The 23,460-nt window shown below is 39.3% G+C and overlaps 1 protein-coding gene, 1 long non-coding RNA gene and 1 other non-coding gene across 3 annotated transcripts; 2 read left to right on the forward strand and 1 right to left on the reverse strand.

Moving 5' to 3' along the window:
* Window positions 1-2,045: 2,045 nt before the first annotated feature.
* LTA4H (leukotriene A4 hydrolase) lies at window positions 2,046-16,985 on the reverse strand. The gene is made up of 19 exons (XM_069000456.1): window positions 16,788-16,985; window positions 15,694-15,824; window positions 13,427-13,547; window positions 12,893-12,961; window positions 12,105-12,209; window positions 9,807-9,859; window positions 9,096-9,168; window positions 8,638-8,778; window positions 8,399-8,422; window positions 7,350-7,420; window positions 7,125-7,236; window positions 6,145-6,289; window positions 5,961-6,064; window positions 5,537-5,607; window positions 5,252-5,306; window positions 4,313-4,408; window positions 3,714-3,796; window positions 2,877-2,981; window positions 2,046-2,569 (listed from the first exon to the last, which is right to left on the reverse strand). Exons 1-19 carry the CDS (start codon window positions 16,932-16,934, stop codon window positions 2,449-2,451), a joined length of 1,827 nt encoding a protein of 608 aa, XP_068856557.1. The 5' UTR covers window positions 16,935-16,985; the 3' UTR covers window positions 2,046-2,448.
* A 160-nt stretch (window positions 16,986-17,145) lies between these two features.
* Window positions 17,146-23,190, forward strand: LOC138104683 (uncharacterized). Its single transcript, XR_011148218.1, has 3 exons — window positions 17,146-17,228; window positions 21,405-21,523; window positions 22,392-23,190. It is a non-coding gene; the product is annotated as an uncharacterized lncRNA (long non-coding RNA).
* On the forward strand, window positions 17,212-17,283 carry TRNAD-GUC (transfer RNA aspartic acid (anticodon GUC)). Its single transcript has one exon. It is a non-coding gene; the product is annotated as a tRNA-Asp (tRNA).
* Window positions 23,191-23,460: the final 270 nt, after the last annotated feature.

Raw genomic sequence — 23,460 nt, forward strand, 5'->3', positions numbered from 1 at the left:
TCAGATAGAGGCAAAAATCCACGCTCAAAATCCTCACCTTTGTAAATACATGAGATCAATGTGTTTGGCTGACTTCATCCAATCAAAACAAACCCAGGGAACACACCCTTTTCACAGAAAGGCACACACCCCCCAGCTATTGCCACAGGAATTTTATTCTGAAGATCACATAAGGAATATAGACATGAAAATCCAGGAGCTGAGTTTATGTAGCAGGAATAGATATATTGGACTAAGCTGCAGTGCAACTGTTCTAAAAATGTAAGGGTTTAACAAGAGTTAACAGCTATCGCCTAACAAAAACCTCCACAAGGGACAGGGCTGCAAGAGAGGCACCTTGGGAATATGGGTTGCTCATGGCTCTTAGGACTGAAAGAAGATTATATTATAGTTTTACATCTCTATCCAGAGCAGGATAAAAGCAGGCAGCAGAAGCAGCAAGCCTGCTTTCATCAGTCCCATGGTCAAGTTTGAAAACTTAATTTTTTTATTGTAGGTAAGGAAAAGATGAATTAATTTCTATAGCCTTTCCCCTTATGCTCTGGAAGATGTTACTAGAACAGGTATCAACAAATACTAGGCCACAGCTGCACACTATCAAGCCCAGTGCTGCTATGTGATGCTTTTTTGCAGGCAGAAGGTGCAGAGGAAAAGACATGGAGATACCTGTTTAAGACGGTGCCAAAAAAAAAGTTTAGCAATAACCATGTACACACAGAATCTGAAAATACCTCTGTTTTTTAAAGGCAAAACAGCAACACCACTCACAGTCCATGCTACCCACACTAATGCTCCCAAACAAAGGGACTACCTAGGGATTAATTATTGTAGGAAATGTTAACTTGGGTCCCACTGGTGGGAGACACTGTCCCAGCAGAGCTACCTAGAATCATGCCAGAGAAAGCCATGCCTGACACAATTTTCTTTTTTCTGCCTCTGACACCAAGAAACCAGGATTATCTGGCAGCATGGACTCTAACTACCAAAGCACTATATACGATACATGGGCTTTTACAACAAAATGCAATTTACCCCAACACTAGTGACCTAATGCCTTTATAAACAATTTTCATTGCAATCTGACAGCTGAAGCCAGAGCCTGTTAACATCAGATATCGCTTCCTCTGACCAGAGCTCATGCTCACATACACAGTTGGGGGAAGGAGGAAGAAGCAGGAGGACTTTTGGAGTGATGGCATTTGTGTCCCTGAGTAACCCTGCTCTCCTGGAGAAGGTTGAACACGTGCCTGCCCTTGGGAAGCAGTGAATAAATTCCTTGTTTGGCTTTGCTTGTGTGCACAGCTTTTGCTTTATCTGTTAAACTGTCTATCTCAACCCGTGAGTTTTCTCACTTTTACTCTTCCAATTCTCTCTCTCATCCCATAGGGGGAGTTAGTGAGCACCTGCGTGGGGATTAGTTACTGCCTGGGTTTAAACCACAAGTTGAAAGCTTATACGGATCAAAACTCAGAAATAAATCAGCTGAAAGGCTCTCCCCTCTCATCCTAAGTGCTAGTATTAAACCAAACCTTTTGCCACGACTTATATTTCCACCCTCTTCCCCTAAACCAGCACTTTTTGGTTTTGTCACTCCTTGACAGGGTTATCCCTATGTCAACAGATTTAACTTATCCAAACTGATCATCTCCACGAAAAGCAGCTCTTGTCAAACTCGCTGCAAAACCCAACCTAGAGATGGCAGCATTCTCCACAGCATCATCGAAACCATTGGCTTGAACTGCTTGACAAATACAGGAAAAACAGCTCTCCCATTGTTTTTAAACTTATCTCTAAGTTGTTATATAAGGGGTAGTGCCCACAACTGGTTAAGAAATGGAAATATTAAAAAAATCAAACTGGGTAAGGAAAGACTTGGGCTTTAGCCCCCCCTGCAATAATAAGTTTTGAAAATATATACTGAGTTGAAAAATCATTTCGGTCTTCATTGTCCTCTTGGACTCATAATAAAAATTTCTCCCACAACAAAGAAGAATAAATAGAACTACTAAATCAAAACTTTTTGTACAGATCAATACACAGACAAGTAGGGAGTGAAAAGATTTATTTTTTAAATACTTAAAGTTTCAACCACTGCTATGGAAAAGAATGTTGTGCACAAGGAGCCATACCATCCACCAATTAATTTTCCATGTTTTTCAGTTCTATCACTGACAAATGATCACAGAACAGTTTTTGTGTATTCTAAAAATTGCTTGTAACAAAAACATTTTCTCAATTCCAGAGATGTAGCAATTTTTCTGCTTTAGTTGGAAATGCAAAATAGAAAGTACTGAACTTGATTTGGAAAATTAATTTTAAGTTACATTAGTATCAAAGCAGCAGAGCATTTTATGGCATAATCAGGCACACATATCAACAGCTTGGACAATCAGTCTCTTCTTTCAGCAACAATCTCAAAAGAAAATCTCAAAGAAATCAGTACATTTGTCACTGGTCCTGCTTCAAGTCTTTGCCCACAAGCATTGAAGTGACGGGGTGCATAGAGGCTCTATGCTCCAAAAATGTCTTGACAGCCAGATCCTGACTCTTGTCAAAACTGTAAAGGTCCCTGTAAAAGAAGGAGTAGGGGGAGGCACCATTACAAAAATCCAGGAAAATAATACAACAGGAATTTCCCCAAGGTTTTACTTTTCCCTTGAAAGCCTCGCCTTAAGGTGCATACTGGGACTAAGCTTTCTTCTATGCAAAAAAATGTCAGCAAGTGGAAAGCGCCTCTGAAGATAAGCTTGTTCAGAGTATACAGAGAATTCTGTACCACTTCAACATGTACCAGAAATGCATTTCAAGTATTATACATTCCATTATACTAGAAATGCCAACAGCACGAGCTCCTGCAATTTGGAGATTACTTTTACCTGAACAATGGTCGAGTAAACTTCATCCTGCCCTGATCTGTTGCCATTTTTAGAGCCAGAGGAATAGCTTCTTCCCACTTGGACCTGATACAGAGGCGCAGCCATCTGGAGGCAGAAGAAAAAATGTGCACTTTTAATTTCATTTGTGGTAGTGTGGTAGTTGCTTATCTAACGATTCTGTTCCCATAAATGCTTTGGCCACTGCTGTGTCATCATGGGAATGAGATTCTAGCTAAGTTCGACCTAAAATATTCAGTCTTTGACTAGCACATTACAAACATCAACTTTTTTGTAAAACAGGAAAAGAATGCAGTTCCTCTGGAATGGAGGATTATTTTCTGCAGCTATGTATTGTTTTATATTACAATAGTGCCCAGTTGCATCACTCAGAACTGAATTATACAGCACTTGTCCCATTTGACCAATAGGTAAAACAAACAAACAAACACCCAAATAAAATGTCACCATACTGGCGTGTGCTTGTTTTGTTTCAAAAAGGAATTGATCTTATTACAAGAAATACAAAGTATACAATATTGTTCAAAATAATTTGTTATCAGGTCATCAGGTTCCTTTGCTAGCATGCCAGATGAAAATAAAGAACAGCTAATCCACTGTCCACTGAGTTCTTCTACTAGGTTATATTTGCCCAATTCATAAATAGCAGGATACCACTCTGGTAAGCATGATGCTTGCACATGCATTTACAAAGCCACAACAAAAACCCCAAACCCAAATCCTGCACCAGTTCTGTAAAACAGGATGTCTCAGATGAAGCAGGACACCTTGTTTCAAGAAAGCATTTAAGATTTGAAAAGTGCCCATATTAGAACAAACCTGAATCTTATTTCAGAGTTGTTTATAGCATTGAAATCATATACTTCCTGCATGCGTTGGACATGTGACAATGGAAGAGGTGCCTGAAAAAGAAATTGCCAGAATAAGCCAGAGGAAGACTTCAAGCCAGACACTTCAAAAATAAAGAGAGTAATTCAAGAAGATGGATGCTACAAAGAAATTGAAGTCTTACCATGATAAATATTTCATTTGTTCCTTTCTTCTTTTCATAGTGTATGGGAAGGGGTAAGGAATAAATAATTCCTACATTCAGTACTACTGAAACATTCAAAACAAAGTATTTTTGTTCAATTTTATTTATAGCTTATTTGCTATAACATCCAATACAGATGGATTCAAACACCTCATGGTTTTGTTTGTAGCTTTCAATACAAAATACTCTGTATGTTGCTCATTAGCTGAAGAGCCAGACATAGTAAGGGAGGCAAAGGTTGAAGGTTTCAGTAACTATGTATGGTGAGAGCAGATTAATTTAACAAAACTGAAAAGAAAAAGAGTAACTTAATTTCAAAGCACAGTAGAGCTTCTGTGTCTGCTTTTGTGATACCAGAATCAAGTCATCCCAGGTGTGCATTTACCTCCAGAAGCAACAGTGCCAGGAACTCGATTAACTGATGAGATGACATTTCCTTCAGGTCTGCCGAGCTGAATGAGCCCAAATCACTTTCTTTTGCCTAAAAGAAAACAGTTACTTAATTTTTAATCGGTATTTCAAAGTACCATCAGGTGTAATTTTCTGTTTTGACATTCACACTTACTGTTGAGTCATTTCACATAAAGAAGATACTGATTTGTATCTGGGCAGGATATTACAATAAGGGGGAGGGAGGGACTTAAGGTGCTGTCTGATGTTTGTATTCTTCACTTATTTTCTCTCCACTGATCTTTTTATCTCCACTGTCTTTCTGTTAGTTAAGTGAAAAATCAAGTACTTTTTTTATAAAAAGTAACATTAAGAAGAAGAAAGTTAAAAGATAGCATGCAAGTACAGCGCAAAGCCAAAGAGGCAACAAAAGGAAGCTATGCTGAATCCTCTATTAGCTGTATGACTTTTATGCTTAAAATTAGGAGAAAATTATGTGGTATTAATTAATATAATTTATGTACAAGTTTTTGATGGGAAATGCATACTAACTCCAGTATACCATAGGGGAACTACTGCTAATACAATAAAATAAGTAATGTAGAGGTACCTGGGCACTTGTTTTTAAATCAAGCCATAATATCAGGGTTTCAAAAAGAGTATTTTCTACTTGGTTACTACATATGTATAACAAGAATCTGGCTCTGTACCTTGTTAAAATATGGACTGCACTTCACAGACAGAAGTCACAGCTAATCCCCAGGCTATGATGAAGGTCTAGTCTAGGAAATGCAAAATCCCTGGCAGCCATACTATGACTATAAATACACACACTCTCAGCAAATGAGAGATTTCAGGAAAGAATGGCTCACTTTGTGTAATAGAGAATTAGCTTTTCAAGATAGAGACACCTCAGCTTTCTTTAACCACTCACTTGGATCCATCTTTGGCTCAAGGCAACGCAAGCATTTGATAGTGTCATATCATACCTGTCAAATATTAAAAACAAAGGTTCATACAATGAAATAATCACAGAATAAAAGACTGAAAATATTAAGAGTGACTATTTTTACTCCTTTATACAATTACATAGTACTAGGCCATTTTCAAATAAACATTTATAAGAACACTTTCACCCTGTTTACAGCCTACTTCATGACAGGAAAATCACATGCAATCTGGAGAAGGAAAAGATGAACTACAGAAGAATGCAGCTTACGTAGGCTTCACCGGTGGCATTCCTGGAGCATGAAACCACGAGTTCCAGTCAACTTTATCAAGAACATCTACCTACAAAGCAACATAAAACCTTATTAAATTTTAAATGTGATTTTAGGATTTTTTTTTTTTTGAGAAAATGAAATCTAGTTTCAATCTTTTTATTTGTTTTGATAACATTCCTCTAATTACCCTGGAGAATCCTACACAAATTACTTCAAAACAAAGCAATCCCCTCTAAGGAAAGAAAAAAAAAAGCCATCATAATGCAAACCCATTTTCATAAGATGCCAGATTACATCTTATTAAGTTCTTGAAATAAAGAAAAGAAATATAAAGAACTGGTCTTTAAATAAGTTCTGACCTAAGTAATAATTTAACATAATTGAAAGGTTTCAAGCAATCAGTTTTAAATACTACCCAACCTTATCCTTGAAGTAGGAGTACAAGAAATTCTTCCAGTCCTCTGTTACAATGCTCTTATAAGCAAACTGCTGAACATAAGCCTTCAAGAAGCCAATGAAGACATCTAACAGTTAAAAAAGAAAATGTTTAGTGTTTGAAACTAAGGTGGAAAACAAAAACATATAAAATCTGACTAACGCTTACCTGGCCCTCCAAGGAGTTGTTCAAGGTAAAAAAGCAAAGCAAAGCCTTTCTCATATGGCACAGATGAATAGGCAACATCAGGATCTACTTCATCCAGATTAATGACGAGGTTAGTTACAGGATTTTTATCTCCAAGAGTATTTATCTGTGTCAAAACCACAAGAACACATATTAATCTAGGAAAACTAGCACTCCTGCAGATCTGTACCAATTCTATTTATAAAGGTATAAACCATCCAAAACTGAGACAGCTTCTTTTCAAAGCATTCTCCTCCTTTTTCCTGAAGTTCTGAATCTGCACAGAACCTTAGTTTACTAAAATTCAGAATCAACCACGCTGTGCTCCAACTGTCTCAAAGCAAATAATTATTATCATGCCTATCATAACCATGAGCAACTATTAGTCTAGCTGTATTTAGCCCTTTATTAACAAACTATTTGAACTACATCATTAAGCCTTTAAATTTAAAACCTCTGTTGAGAGAGGGAGAAGTGCCAGCAAAACTTCAGCTCTGGATATGAAGAGAACAGACTTCAGGCTGCTCAGGGAACTAGGAAGATATCAGAGACTAGAAATCTGAAAACTAAAGTTTGACTATGCTACCAAAACACAAAACTAAACAACCCTCTTAGACAGTAAGAAATCAGTTGCTTGCATGAGGCACTGGAAATTCTGATGGTCATGGTTGCAGATAAGTTTGATAAGCTTTCAGCTGCTTACCAGTATGCTAACAGATAATACTGCAATTTAGCCATACCCAGAAAACCAAAAGAAGCTGTAAAGATGTTCATCCATACAGAAAAGCTTAAAACAATTCAGAAAGCTTTATCTAATCTGGGTATATTAAGATATTACTTTGGGTAGCAATCAAACACCTTGGAATCAAAGTTTTTCATCCTCTAATAAGAAAGCATTAGGGAAGCTGACTAGACAAACTGGATTTGTGGGAAGCACGTATTGTAACTTTAGAACTGTTTACCGTATTCTGCAGTTCTCGCCAACCTCCTAGGGCCTGAAAGTGCCTGAACTGCTCACCAAACAACCGACCACCAATCCTGCGTTCCAGGTATACAGTATGACCCTCGTTCAGCCTGGAAAGACATTGAGAAAGTCAGCACTGGTAGGATGGCAAAATGAATTTAGTCAGTCTCTTTACAGATTAAATTTAAGATATGATTTGCATTGCATTGAACGTCATACCCACCAAAAATGCTCCCATGTTTTGTTGGTTACCAAGTTTCCTGTCCAGCTATGAGAAATTTCATGAGCAATAACCTAAAACACAAAAAACACAAGATCTACCATTTAGACTCCTTTGGAAAAAAGAAGTCAAGTCCCAACTGAAAGAATAAAATGCTAATGAGATCTCATTTACTATGTTATGTTCACAAAGCCAGTTAGCATTCACAGTTATGTAGACCTATCCATAAAAATTTTAAGCAGAGGACCAACATTACCCTAGCTGACAGAAATAATTTTCCATGTCCAGCCTGCAAGCCACAGAGCCACACTGATGAACAAAAATAATTCCTCTGGTAGCTTGGTGTAGGTAACTTTTTTATGAAATCACATTTCAGAATACAGAATACCAAGTGATGGACTAGTACTGCTTTCCCACCTAAGCAACTTCTGCAGTGAAAAAGGTGATATGAGGCATGATACATTAAAAAGTATCCATGTCAAATATACCAGTATTCTTGGTTTAAGACAATCTTTTTTTTTAATTTAGCAGTACATCAATCTATTAGAAAGACACAGGCAATAAAGCTGTGTTCAGAGTACACAACTTTGCAGAAAAAAAAATTAATTTACTCAAATTGTACTCACTATTTACACTTTGAAGAAAACTGTATATAATATGAGTTCTAGTGCACAGACACACAGAAGAAGAAGTTATCTAGTAACAATCTCGATGAGGCCAATTCAGTTGCGATTTTTAAACTTATCTATACACAGGTGTTGTGGTTTAACAGGACATGAAAAGAGCTACTGAGCAGTTAAGCTCAGTCAGCTCCCTATGTTTACAGGCACCCATGTTATTTCCATCTGTCCATTATACAAAATAACTGTCTCCAGTTTTATAGAGTTCACTTAAAACTAACACTCACTTTTGTAGGACTTCTTGAGTTACTCCCTTAACTTTTAATTTCCCCAATGAAAAGAGACCAAGTTTTCAGGTATTTATTATAAAGGAATTAAGATACAACTTCAAGTTGTGTTCTACTTGAAGAGATGAACCTATTTTTGACTTACATTTGATAGAGATCGATCACCTGCCTAAAAAGAAAAGGGAAAGACAAGTTAGTTGTCAGTCCAAGTCAACCTCAAAACAGACCACTTTATGCAGTTTCTTGTATGATTCCTCCAAAGGAGGCAGGAACATTTACGGTCTTTCTAGGAAGAACACTAAACCAATTTGTGCATTAATATCCAACACCTGATTGATAAGCAAGTCCTAGGGAAAAACTGACTTTTACCACTGCTATACTTACCAGTAGTGTTGGAGTTACAAAAGTAAGACAAGGATTTTCCATACCACCATAAGGAAAAGAAGGTGGTAAGACTAACAAATCGTACTGTCCCCACACATAAGGTCCTGCCAAATCTTCTGCTGTTTTCAGCATAGCTTCAGCCTGAAACAAGAATTCACATTAGTTTCTAAGATGACTTCTGACTACAAACACTGAACAGATAATAAGCTCTTGATCCCATATTTTGTTCTCTTTCACCTTGGCAAGTCCCACATGTAAAATAAATATGGGACTATATATATCAGTATGTATTTTCAGTACTAAGTTTGTACTGCAATAGAATAGCAGCATTTTGGGGGATGTGAGGTAGAGAAAGAACTAAAGATGAACAAAACAGTGACCTGCAATCTGTTTCTTTTCCAATACTATGTGAAATAGTTATCTTACAACATTGGTTTTTGTTGTTGTTAAATACTCACCTCAGAAAATTCATAGGCTGATTTATCTACTAGTTCCTTTTCAGCCCACACCAGTGTCCTTGGGCCAATCTTTCTGTTGAAAGTAAAAATAAATGCCAATAAAACACTATGAGCCAGAAATAATTTTATGGGAAACTAATACCGGGAGTGTATGTGTAACTCTGCTCTTGAGTAACCCATGTTGCAGAGGAAACTCATTAAGAGAATCTTTGTCTGCTTTTCCTCTCCACTGCTGAAGCAAAGCCTTAGAAAACAAAACAAACAACATGCACGCACTGTTCAGCACAAAGACTAGGAAAACCACTTAGAGATTTTTAAATGCTGTCAAGCCCTAACATAAAGGCATTATCGTGGCCTAGATTAACACAACCTTGTGCTCATCAGAAATGAAGCTGAAGCCGTATTTTTTTGCCTTTTGTACATGACAAGGCTTATCTGCTACCTAAGAAAGAAGATCTATTCCCTGTGCTAAATTGTAACCACTAAGGGCTTTTTTAGGTCCAAACTCTTTATGCTGTTTCTCTAATTTACAGCAAAACTAAAAAAATTATTCAAAACCAGATCAAGATACATGCAGTTTGATACAAATAAACAGGTTAACTGAACCTCTAAGACCCTTTAAATTCAGAAATAAACCAAGAAACAAATTTTAAAAAACACTGAATATTTATTATAGTTATTAATATTTATACATTGTACAGATTCACTCACCTACTTTCTAAAGCTCCAACCACTAAAGCAAACAAGTAGCAAGGTATGGGAACCTAGTGGAGAACATGAGAAAAAGAAATCTTATTTGTGTCAGTTATCAGACTACTGACTCAGAGAAGAACAAAGGTATGTAAATAAAGAAGTTTTCCTCCATAGTTTCCTGCCTTAAAGGCAGGCATTGTTTTTTCAAAAACATTGTTCTTTCTCCCCAGATGATACTCCTTTATCTACAGGATGTACTTGCTTCACAAATATTTCAGGCAAAACCCACAAAACTGTAAATATCATCTCTCTTTGAAAAAATCTGCACACAAAATTCCTGCTGGTTTGGTTTCTCTTCAGAAGAAAGTAAGTTTTCCATATCCATTTCAGTTCCATTAAATTTAATGGAAGGAGAAGTTAAGAGATACTGCTCAGATAAAAGGCAGTTCTGTCACACAGAAAGATGCAGGAAGAGCTTTAATGAAGTAAACAAGAATATTTATGGATATAAATACATTAGAGACAAAAGATTCAGGAAAAATCAAAATGCATATATTTGATTTCCATGTTTGGAATTAAAATAAAATCTAAGTATTTGTTATTTTAATGAAAAAACTCCTGACTGAAGAATCTTTATAGAGAAATGCTTTCTCCAAGTGCTCTGGAAAGAAAAAGGGATAATACAGCCATCCCTGTAAAAATTCCACTTTATCTGACTAAACAATGTTAAATAAGAAAGATTTTAAACTATTATTAGTTGGAGACAAAATTAAGTATTGTTTATTAAAATACCATATCATCATGCATGTGTTAATTTTATCTATTAACCCACAGAACATATTCTTGATAAGAACAAAGTCCATTGACTTATGTTATAGACAAGTTATTAAAAGACTACCAATACAACCCCACATTTTGATGGCCAATTTGCCATTTTGCCATTTTTAAATTCAAGTGTCAATGACTGTTGGGCTGTAAACTCAGTTGTACAGAGGTTGCTCTCCACTACCCTTCTTACCAGCCTGGCTATGCAGGAGCAAAAAGGTAGTTTTAGGCAAGTTCAGTGTACATACATATCCAAGAGCTTGATGCATTTGCCTTTTTCATCTAAGGAAACAGACTTCTAACAAATCAATGTGGTTTTGTACATCAGATGATGTGCATGTCCTTTTTCATGCATTTATCTTTTTAAATTATTTTGGGCTTAATGCATCTTTTTTTGTTTAAAGAAAAACATGTCTTTTCTAAAAAACTAATGGTTTTCTAGATCAGAAAGTGTAGTATAATTTCAATTACGCTAAATCTTATTTCTAGTACAGGTCCACCATGCTTATCAATAGTGTATTTCTAGATAACATTTACACACAGCATAGAAGTCTTCTGTACTAGACTGAGAGTGGCAAATATTTTGGCTCCACGGAGAGGGCAGAGCAGAGGGCAGAGCACTGCCTACTGATGAGCTCACACGTTTTTTCCGCTCTCTCCCCTCTTGCCTCTCTCAGGTTTCACACAGCAGCCAAATCAAACCTGACAGCTGCTGCAGTTCAGAGTAGGTTCCCCTCCTCTCCTCCAATCACATCATCCCATCCCTCTTTGCAGTCATTTAGCCTCACCAGCCCAGATCTCAGGTTAATTTTATCTGCTTGTTCAGATAAATTAACTAGGCTCACCAAGAGACCCCATAAACACCAGAACTGTAACCCAAAAAACTGTGAGAACAAAAATGCTAGAAGAGTAAATCAAGACTGCTGCTTTATGAGCAGTGGAATCATTAGACTAGCTGCAGCACTTAACAAAACTTCCAGAGAACAGTAATCTTTAATTAGTTGGAGATACCTTCCATAGAAACCAAAGTTTTCACATTCAAAAAAAAATTTAAAAAAACCTGTAGTAGGAATTTGCCTAACATCCAGCTAAAAACTGGTCCCAATGCTGAGTTTCACTGTTTAGATCTTAGTGAGCTTAATATTTGCAGGGTCTGTTTTCCAAGACTTGCTCCCATATTATTTGTATCTGCATTATTTTCCAGGAATCAGTGCAGACAGAAAGGGTTTTGACAGGACTAGTCTTGAGTATATGAAACATTTTCAAAATTCAAATTTGGCTTTTCCGGGAATGCCAAAAAAGACCACCAGCACTTACTGGTTGTCTTCTCAGAGTTGGAGTTCCATAATACCTCATATTTCTAAAGTGGCAAAGACCCATCATGAATCACATTACTTATCAATGACATCAAAAGCATATCTGAGACAATTGTGAGCTGCACAGGTCAGGAATGAGACCTTGTGCAGCCATTCCCTAGCCTGGAGCACTTACGTTCTGGCTGAAACGGTAAATCTTGTGAGTGCTGTCCTCTGGATCGAGCGCCTCTCCATCGCGATTAGCGCTCATCAGAGCCACCAGCTCCTTTGGGACGGATATCTGAAAGGGCACCCAACTATGAGCAACACAACTGGCACTCAGCATTATGCTCCATACCACAAGCAGCTGATAACAAAGAGTAACCCAGATTTGTTCTGTTGTTAAGTCATCTCTGTTAAGTAGAACATAAGACATATTGAAAATGTCTTGAAGACTGGCAATATTGAATTAATCAGAGGAGTACCTCTGACAGAAGTCAAAAGGCTCACTTTCTTCAGACAACTGAATTGTAATGTCACAGCACACGCCTTGCTTTTTGCTTCCTTAAAGCTATTTGTGCCAGGTCTGCAAAATTGCCTAACTATGTACCAAACTATATTACTTAAGGCATACATGAGAGCCATTTCAGGTATTTTTTACTTTACAGCACTCTTTGCTGTCTTACTGTCAGCTTTTCCTGATTTTAGAGCATATTTCTTTCTTACTACTGCACTTCTATTTCCTTTCACATATACACACATATCAGTGAAAAAGGAGTTGATATATACAAAAAGGAAGTGGTAAAGTTAGAGAATTGCCACAGGGAAGATCAGCAGTTCTTTCCTCTCACATTAAGCTAAAAGTCAATATTCTGTTTTCATATCATGCCACATGCTGGCAGCTACCAAAAGACCCCGACCAATATAAATTCACCCATTGTAGCAGTTGTCTTTAGTTAACACACATGACTTAGGTTCATCTACCTCTGCATAGTAGGTTAGTTTCACAGCAGGTGTGTCTTGGCATGGGAAAATGGCTCTGCAGTGGGTAGCCTAGAGAGGGAGAAAGGAAAAGAAAAAAGATGAAACAAAACAGTCTTTCTAATGTAGAGGACTAGAAATAAATCAACTAATACACTATAGTGGAAATCTATACAACTCCTCCAGAGAATTCATTATCTATAAGACAGTACTTCTATCACTTAGAGCTTACAGATCTCTGTAAAAGGAATAATAGCAGGTAAGACAGATCAACAGACACATATATTGGTTGTAAAGGACCATATGTTCTTTGACAACAATACTGGAGCAGGTGAAGCAGTTCCAGAATTACTAACTGCGAACATATAACAAAATCTCAATGCCCTGACATTAAGTGTTTTCATTTAGGACCTTTGACAATGCAACTAGAAGTTACAGGCTACTGTTCTTTCCCTTTCTAGCCTTTCACTTCAGCTGTTTAGAAACCAAGGGAAATTACAGTGGTATGTCAACAAGTTTGGAAAAAATGAACTCAACCTGGCACTGGCTGAAGAGAAATGGGTGTTTCTTTCCAGAAGTTTGCTCTGGAGTAAACCACTGGAGAGCTGAAGACTGTGGAGAGCTTTCAAAAGAGATTTCAACAATTGCTTCTTGTCCCCTGTATAATAAAGAACACAGACTGTTTTGACACAAATCCTGATCACACTGAAATTCCTCTGCAAAGATGTCGGGAAAATAGGTCTGCAGCACTGTCTCAAAAGCATTAAAAATGAGAGTAAGCATCATATAAGCAATTATTCCCTTTCAATAATGATATTAAAAAATGGCTAGTTTATTTCAATTTTTACGTCCCAAGGCACTTTTATTATTGTTTTTACTAACCAGAAACTTTTCCTCTTCTCTCTTCAAGAAGAGTACAGGCCTTTTCTTTAAACTGTTTGGACCAGCTACATGCATATAACTAACCTTGTACATGTAAGTATTAAAACCCCTCTGCAATACACAAAAAGGTGCAAAACCCTACATAAGAAGATACATGACTGAATAACATAGAATGTGTATTCTGTAGATAAAAAAAAATTAGATTTTGCATCTGATGTTAATGTTCTGCAAGTATTATCCTTAAGAAGAAAAAAACACCCTGAAAATTATCAGCAATTACAGAAAATTCCTATTAACAGTAGGGGTTCACAAGAAAAATAAATAATGTTCAAATTTTATTCAGGGTTTCAGAACTGGTGTCAAGTAAAAACTAACAGTTATGTGCAAAACACGTGTCAGTTTGCTAACAAGACAACACATGCAAACCTGACACATTCATATTCTTACTTATTAAAAACATATCTTAACTATCACTGACACTAAAAGCACATGGAAGTACTTGCTTCTGTTCTCAGAAAGTTCCAGATTATACATGCAACTCTTGGAATAAACAATACAGCCATAAATCAGAACAAACTTCAGCTAATCACAGGAGTTGGACACTAGATAAACTGACCAGGTGTACACATCTGGTTTATAACCAGTATTCCAAAGTACATATTAGACAAGAAAAGGGAAAATAATTGGTATTACCATAAGGCACATTGCTTTCTGAACAATCAAACTTTCAGTTGTAACTCCTACCCTTTCCTATTGCTGTTTTATTGATAGTTACATTGGGGACTATGTCTCACACAAGATTACAAATCTTACGATCACAACTCATACCTCCCTCTCTTTTTTTTTCTTACCAGGAAATTTAGCACTTAAAAAAAAAAAAAAGGCGGCTGAAGAAAATAAGCACTAAAAAAAAAAAAAAAAGACAGCAAAAGAAACAGGTGCATATTTCTGATGTGGCCTGTTTGCTCAAGTACTTCATTTGTTCAATTTCATAACAGACCATAAGTATTTCTCCAGAAGGGACAGCTATTTTATATCATTCCTTTCTCTTCCTCATTATTTGTGTTTCTTAATTGCACTAATTCAGAGTACAACACTAAAAAAAAAACCAACTTGGAAACCAGACTAAACTGAAAGAGTTTCTAGAGGTAGTAATGAGTTCTAAAAACCAAACAATAAGAAGTAAGAAGCAACTTAGTATTCAATTGTATTCAAACAAGGGAACTTCCTTATACAATCACAGCTTTCAGCTTTGGCACCACAGAGGACTGAGCTATCGAGTTACAACATGCAAAGCAAACTGCCAAAAAGCATACTGTAAATTTTCAACAGCTTTTTAATTCATTCAGCTTAAGAGGTAGACAATGGTTAGTTCACTCTCCATCATGCTGCCGAAACTCAAGCTCCAGTTTTCAGGGACTTTGCCTTAGCCTAGTCAGCAAAATAAAACTTTCATGATTTGAAAACATGCTTCTATCTAATCATAGCAATACCCCAAAGTTCTACAGAGTGCAGAACCAGCCCTTGTATAAAAGAAGATCCAACAGGGGCTGTAGCTCTGTGAGCACTGCACTGTAACAATTCTGAGCTAGAGAAAATTCAGGTAGTTAAAGCCGAAACAATGTTACTGATGATAAGCACTGGAAAAAATGTGATACATTACACATCATTTTGCTACTCAGTTTAATAAGTAATTTTGTACAAGATATAAAATCTGGGGACAGGTACAAAGACTCCCAAAGTTTTGACTAATGAAAGCCAAATATGACAGTAATCTACAAGATCATACCAAATGAATGCAATATCCTAAATTCTAATTTATAAGTCCCTTTGCAAGCTTTACTCAACAACCCTACAGGCAGACAAGTAGCTTATACAGTGCATTTTAAAAACAACCTAAAGGAACAGGCAAAAGTGCATACCTTCTTAGTTCATTAGGAAACGTGATTTCTAGGGGAGTCCCCTTGAAACTGTGCTTTTCTCCAAAAGCAAATTGTGCATCTTGTCCATTTACAGTCACTTTAAATACCTGTACATCTCTTGTATCCAGGACCTGTGATAAAGAACATATTGCATACCAGTTAAATAATGTAATAATAAATACAGCACTATGAAATCTTAAACACAAGTCTCTCTGAAGGAAAAAGTATTTGCTAAGTAAAAGCAGAAAAGCTGACTAACTCTGTTGACCACCGGGAATCAGCATTTTAAGAGAGCAGCACTGATGTGGGAAAGCTGGAAGGGAAAGAGGAAGAAAACTTAACTTCTAACCATAAAAGTAAGATTATTAAACAAACTACAAGGGTAGCAACTCCACAGTACTGCTATGAAATGAGGAGAAGAGTATAAAAGCCCCTGCTAAAGCTTCCATCCTGGAACACGTCACTGAGAATCCAGACCTTCATGCAATGGAAGATGAATTAAAGAGCGCAGTACTCATTTCCAGCACGAACAAGGCGTTACTCTTTATTACTAACAGGACTGGGCTCTTTTCCTAAAAAAATAAGCGCCAACCACAAGGAATTTTATGGAGTCAGCATGAGAAAAGCCCACCACACCCCAAACTTCGCATATAATGAGAAGCTTAAGAGGTTCATATGCCTATTTGCAGAGATAACAGAGAAAGCAGCCGGCATAACGAAACACACAGGTGAAAAAAGCCCTAAATTTAGATTTCCAGTGATTTATTCCTATCTTTTCGGTAGCATGCTCTTTGCCGTTTTAAAGGGAAGAGACACAGTCCCTTGCGCACCGCGCCGGCTCTGGGGGGCTAAGCGGGAACCGGGGGCTGCGAGGCGGTGTCAGTCTCCAGCCGAGCCGCAGGCAGGGGCGGAGGGTCCGGGGAGAGCCAAGCGGCGGCAGGGGAGGAAGGAAAGAAGGAGCGGGACGGCGGCCGATGGAAAGACGGGGGAGAGGGAAGGCGGCGGCAGCGCGGGCTCCGGGCTCGCCCCTCACGGTCCGCGGGGTCCCCTCGCGCCCCCCGCCCTTACCCCCCCCCCCCCCCGCCCCCCGTTACCAGGCAGCGCAGCGCCTCGCGCTCCGCGCGCGCGGTGAGGGCGACCGTGCCCCGCAGCGCCCGCGCGCCGAAGTCCGCGCGGCAGCGCAGGTAGAAGTGCCGCGTGAGACAGCACGCGGGAGACGCGAACGAGCTCGGGTCCGCCATCGCTCACGCGCCGTCTGCCCGCCCTGCCCGGCCGGGCCACCGCGGGCAGCACAGAGCCCGCCGCCGAGCGCGGAGGGGAGGCCCCTGGGAGGTGTAGTGCCGCCCTCCGCGCGGAGAGGGGGGAAGCACGGCGAAAAAACTACAGAACCCATGGTGCATTGCGAGGGAAGGAGGGGTGGGCGAACAAAGAAGCATGGTTGGCCCGAGTTGGCCTTTACCAGGCTGCGAGCGACCAAACAGAATATAATCGCCACGGAAGGAAAACGACCAGTACAGTTCCTCGTTAGTATAGTGGTAAGTATCCCCGCCTGTCACGCGGGAGACCGGGGTTCGATTCCCCGACGGGGAGGTACAGTGATTTTGGTTCTCTGCTAGCTGTCTCTACCCCACAGACAAAATAAATTTTTTGGGAAATCAAAGCTCTTCCTAGACAGCCGTAGGAAAAGCGTTGCGACTCTGAAACTGGAAGAACAGAGAAAAAACCCGTCCGGATCTGGCTGCCTACCTGCTCCAGGGCAGGAGCGGGTGCAGGGTCTCACAAGATCAACTGCAGAACTGAGAGCAGGTGCAAGGAAAGTATTTTCATATTTTAATGGCTCAAACAGCTGAGCAAAGGGATTAAACCTTTCAAAAACATTCGTCCTTTTTCTTAAACCAAGGTGGAAAAAACCTAACCCAGCCTCACCTCAGTTAGAAAGAATGGGAAGGGGGACAGGTCAAACAGGCACAGCAGAAGAGGGAAGACCTGAGGCCATGTCCTGGCTTGTGGTAACACAGCCTGACATTTTTGTCCTCGAAGGGAGAACTTTGGTGATTGGAAAGCCCCGAGGCTTCACTGGATCCTGGCTGGAGCCTGTATGTGCACTAGCTAAGAGTAGCTTGCAGAACAGCTGTGAGACTCCAGCATCCCTGCTTACCTTTACTTAGTATTACTGAAAATGCTTTTTTAGGCACCCCCTCTTTTTTAATCCTTTTGCCACAAATGTATTTATTTATTTATTTATTTATTACACAGTTCAGCAAAAAGATACTAAAAGAGATCTCCTCCTGTCTGTGGGAGGTCAGCAGATGCTGAGCAGTTAAATATGATTGCCCAAATTTCTCTTTTTCCAAGTCAGGAAATAGCATCATGGCCAATTGCACATAAAAGGAGTAAGGAATTAGGACCCGAGGCAAAAGGCCAAGACACCCAGCTGCGAGGGGTGCAGGATGCATGTGCCTAGTGTTCAGAGCAGGAGGTTGGTGAGCCCTGCTCTGGCCCTGGCTTTATGCACTCAGACAGTTTCAGTAAAACTAATTTGATGCCCTGAACTGCACACTGAAAGCAAATTGTTGTGTATCATAAGCGACCTTGCATTAGTCACACAAACAGCAGCAAGCACTCAAGTGAGGATATACGCAAGAGAAATTTTCTCTGTGTAATAAGAGCTAAGAGGGAACTTGACAGCAAAGTTTGGCAACAAAGGGCAATTACTCTCGACACAACGTTGCTGGAAAGCACAGACATGTAATAGCAAATGCAGAATCTAACCCCTATCATCCTTTGAAATTTGTTCCTGAAGCAGCACACCTTCAGCCCAAGTGTGCACAGCCAAGACAGCAGCACAACAGGAGCTGTGGGGAGCTGAGGGCACAGGAGGAATGCTAGGCGTGATGTACTGTGCAAGACCAAGAGGTGCTTTCTGTGGGCTCACCAGCTGATGGCAAAGCTCATGGGCCTCTCAAGATCATCCCACTGCCCCAGCTGTCCCATCTGGACGTGAATCTGAGATGGCAATGTGAGAAGCATATGAAGAAGAGGGGATGTGAGCACCATCCACAATGACACCCTGGAGCTTTGTATAAACTGGCTAGACTAGAGCCACATGGCCAAACTAGCTCAGGACTGGAAAGGAGTTTCAGTAGGTCTATTGCTGTATTTTAAAAGAAGAAAAAATAACCATAACATTTTTCCTTTCGTGATTTCTGAATTTCCTGCCACGCTTACTTCCCTTTCTCAAAATATACATATATATGTCATCAGAAAATCAAGGGAACTTATTTTGTTTAGTAGGCAGTTTATTTCAAAACAGAGGTCAGACCATAAAATAAGATGCAGGAACCATTTAGTAGTTCATGTGTGTTGGCATCTAGTCAGGCAATTTCAGGTGTCATAAAACAATAAGGGATTAGAAAAGCAATTAATTCAAAACAGAACTCTGCTGACAGTGTTTTTAGTCATAAAAAAAAGAGTCTTGTAAGCAATTTCATACCTGCTTAGTCGTGGTTCTTGTTTTCAGATTTAGCTTTCACAGTGCACAAGCCACTACCCAAGAGGCAAAGTTTTGCTGTAAACCTACATTTTCTAAAGTCCCAGAAAGCCATTCTCATTTGTGCATGGGCAAAGGTGAAAGGAAGAGGAACAAGGAGCTCAGGGCATTGAGCAGGGTTTTACAAGGTCAGCCTCTCTCCACTTGCAGGGTACTTTGTTCTCACCTGAGTCATCCAGGTCAGCTCAACCTCTTTCCCTTCTTCTGTGCTACCAAATCCTCCCCACACACCTCCATGGTGCTGTTGCTCCCCAGCTGGCAGTGTGGAGCCAGGACAGCTGGAATGCCAGCGAACCGAGACACAGCTCCCCACACATTTCAGACCTCCCTGAGAATTCTAGCGCAGTTCAGGATGGCTTCCTCATGGGCAAAGTCCACAGGAGGCACAAGGTGAGGGATTGCTTGGCTGGAAGACTTCTGCAGTTGATTGCAGAAGGGGAATTTGAATGAGCACTAATGAAATCTGGAGGAGCAAACTATTCAGTATTGATAGTAGAATTCTTGCTCGGATTTCTTCTTCAAATGCCTTTTTAATTATCCACACACAGCTTTAACCTTCATCTCTTCTGATGCTTCTAGTCCTCCCACTTGGCTTGCCATCATGTGTGTGTTTTGTTATCCTCAATTTATCAAAAGTTCATGGAGAGCCACTATTGAGGCTGGTTTGTGGCCAAACCAGCAGGACAAGAGCAGGTTGGAGAGCAAATTACCAGTTCCTGTCTTGCTGAATTCATCGGCTGGTAGCAAAGCAGCACTGAGGGGAAGTGTGGGCTGGAGTGTCAGCATAAGCATGTTAATAGCATCTTGCTAAAGCATCTGGTTTAAGTGTGTTCGAGTCCTGGGGACTGTGTAATTTCAAGTCTTCTGTCCTCTGAATGTTGTATTCATATGTGTATTTAAATAAGTGCATTTTATGTATGCCTAATTTTGCCAAACATTTTAATTAACCTTTGTCAAGGAGATTTTTGAAAAGCAAAATATTGCTTGCAAATGTTAAAAACCACTTTATGTCATTAGTAACGATGAAACACAAACGTAGGAGAACTGAGTATCTTGGAAGTTTTATATTGATGCTTACTCTAAGGACAAGGAAAAGAAGATAGGACCCCCTTCTCAAACTTAATAACTTATGTTAATTGCATATCATTTGGAAGCAAACTAATCAATGAATAGGGAGATCAGGTGGAGCAGATTAGAAAATGTCACTATAAATGCTCATCAAGGGGCAGTAGCATGAATAGACAATGACAAATTGTTCACAAGTTTTCTTGCAGGTCAGGACCTCCAGTGTAAACATGATGACCTGACAATTTAGAAGGATATGAGCCCTTTACTCCACTTTGGTTCTTCACAGAGAATTTCCAATGTCTTTACACAGGCCTGGGCATTCAGGTGCTGCATGTTTCTGCAGCTCCACTCGGGTTGCTGGAACAACACTAATATAAACCAGACAGGACACTGACCTACCTGTCAGTTAAAAATACCCAGGCATTCGATCCCAGTGCATGCTGTGGTTTTATGGCTCCTCCAGACTAGCCTGGCATCTCTCCACATGAGCTTATAAGAAGGGTAAATTAGATGTCCACTTTTTCTCCAGTAGTTCTTAACATCTTGAGCACTTAATACTTGAGCATAATGATGTACAAGGAACTGTTCCACTTTGTATCTGAATGACCATTAATGGATCCAGTTTCCTGCGACATATAGATGGAAAACATCTTAAAGCAATATCTTAGTAGTAGTTTATTCTCCATTTATTTATTTTTTACAATGCTTTAGAATGTCTATTCTATTTCTTTTATTTTTCCTTAGCAAGACAGTTCCTCAGTGCTGTCTTTTCTGTAAAAGTGAGCAAACACTTCATGCAGTTACATACCTACCTGTCAGATAGTCTGTTAAATGTAATTTCCATGTTTCTAGACATACCCACAGATTACACCACCAGAAAAATTAGCCCCAGCTTTTAGGCTATGTCTTTTAGGATATGTTTAAGCTACTACAGAGACCTGATGTTCAGATTCACTCATATTATTTCAAAAGGAAAGCATCCAAAAATCACAATACACATTTGATAATGCTAACCTACAACTTTGGGGTACACTATTAAGTAACTAACTTTAAAATTGCTACTTGAACTGACTATATTTATATTTCTTTACAGTTATGGCACAATTCCTTTTTACCACTTCAAGGTATGCAGTGTGTTTTCTTCTCCAGAGGATGTTATTTAACTGTACTTGGAGATCTGGCAACCTCAGGGTGTCATCATGACTGGCTCAAGTAAGGATAATTCCTGCCCCAAACCCAAAAATCTAGATGATGCACAGTTAACTCTTCTACTCATTTGATGCTAAATGTCTATTACACCATTTTGCCTATTCAGGATTTTGCTTTGTCTTAAATTTTTCCTTTGTTAAATGTTTTGAAATACTGTGGATGACAGCACTTCCTCTTTCTGGTCATGTTACTTGTAGGTAGCAGCAGTGGGTTACAACATCCTTCTCCATCTGAGAACCCTAGTGCATGCAAAATTTATTATACAGACAGAATTGTGGCATATGAAGAAATCATCTATGTTTTACGTATTTCTATGGCTATTACTAGCTTCACAATCTTCTCGGCGATCACTTTTAATAACTTCTGCTTCTGGGTGATTGGGTCCTTCCTGTGCCATGAGGTACCAAACAAACCAGCTCATACTAACTTTTAAGAATTAACATTGAAAAAAAAGAGATGGTATATATGTTTCACACAACGCATGCTCACTTGAACAGGGTGCAGATGCTCATCTTCATGCCGCATAAACTCAGTGATCACAAAAGGGATGTTTTTTTCCTGTTGTTTAATATCTAAAGCTTTCCAAGATGAGATTTCATCTTGTTTACTTAGCATTCAACTTTGAGAGAGCTTTTCTCTGGAGATCAATACAAACTGGCCTCTGGATAAACTTGGGGTATTGTTTTAGAGTTAGGAGTGTTGAGAGATACTAATTGTTGATAATTTTATTAGTAACTTTTTTAGTAGCTGGTACTGTGCTGTGTTTTGTCTTTAGTATGAGAAGAATATTGATAACACACCGATGGTTTGGTTGTTGCTAAGTGATGTTTATCCTAAGCGTAGAACTTTTTTGCTTCCCATGCTCTGCCAGTGAGGAGGTGCACCACAAGTGTAAACCACAAGATAAGGAGGCTACACCTCTCAGCAGAAACCACAACTTGACAATATAAGAGCAGTGAATGGCCTGCCTGCATGGACACAGAGAAAGAATCCAATAAGGTGTTAGACGACCCCAGACCGAAAATCACCATTGGACCAAGAAAGGCATGTGACGGGGGGGTTGGGGGAGTGTCTCCAAAGTAATCCAGCTCAAGCTGATCTGCTTCTGTACCACTCTATTGAATTGTTTATTTTTATAAATTCTGATGGCTGAGAAATCTAGGGTCTAGCCCAAAGGAGGAGGAAGTGCACCTGAGAGTGGGGGGATGTGTGAGCGATGAGTTGAAAGGGTCACCCATTGCTCATGGAGCTGCTCACTGTGATGGGACTCCAGTCCCAGGAGTTACAGTCTCAGGTGGTGTGTGCAGCTGCTGGAATGGTGTGAGAGTGCTTGGGCAGAGGCTTCTCGTTTTACAGGAGTGCTATGGAATTGCACCTAGATCTGCTGCTGACTTTCACCAACAGATGCACAGAAAGGCATCCACCACCTCCTGCTTCTGCACCAGGCCATGCCATCAGGTCACTGTAACACGCAGCAATTTGGCTGCTTTTGAGCTCATTGTCAGGCCTACTTCTGTAGATCAGTAGCTGACTTAACTAGGCTTGATTTTTTTACACTTAGATTGGCTTCTTGGAACCTTTCTTTGATTCTTCAGGGAAATGGTGCAAGTAATTATCTGGATATTTGTCCCTCACATCTGTATTCAGAGCAGGAATAAAAACCAGAGCAAAACCACAAGTAGAAACAAAATAATTGTGCAGAAAAAATACTTTATTACTCGAAGATGTAATCAAACAGCAGAAGTCTTATACATCGCAATTAAAGATGTCTTTAATCAAGAGTGGGAGCAGAGAAGAAATATTTATTAAACAGCAAAAGCTTCTACTACAATTTTTCGAGAAAAGCTCAGTCATGTGCTTTCCTCTTGTCAGTTAGGGCAACAGTATCCCTGTAACTTTTGGGGTTGAAAAGGCATTGCTTATTTCTTCTGCCTGGTTTC

The sequence above is a fragment of the Aphelocoma coerulescens genome, chromosome 1A, assembly GCF_041296385.1.
Source record: "Aphelocoma coerulescens isolate FSJ_1873_10779 chromosome 1A, UR_Acoe_1.0, whole genome shotgun sequence".
NCBI lineage: Eukaryota > Metazoa > Chordata > Aves > Passeriformes > Corvidae > Aphelocoma > Aphelocoma coerulescens.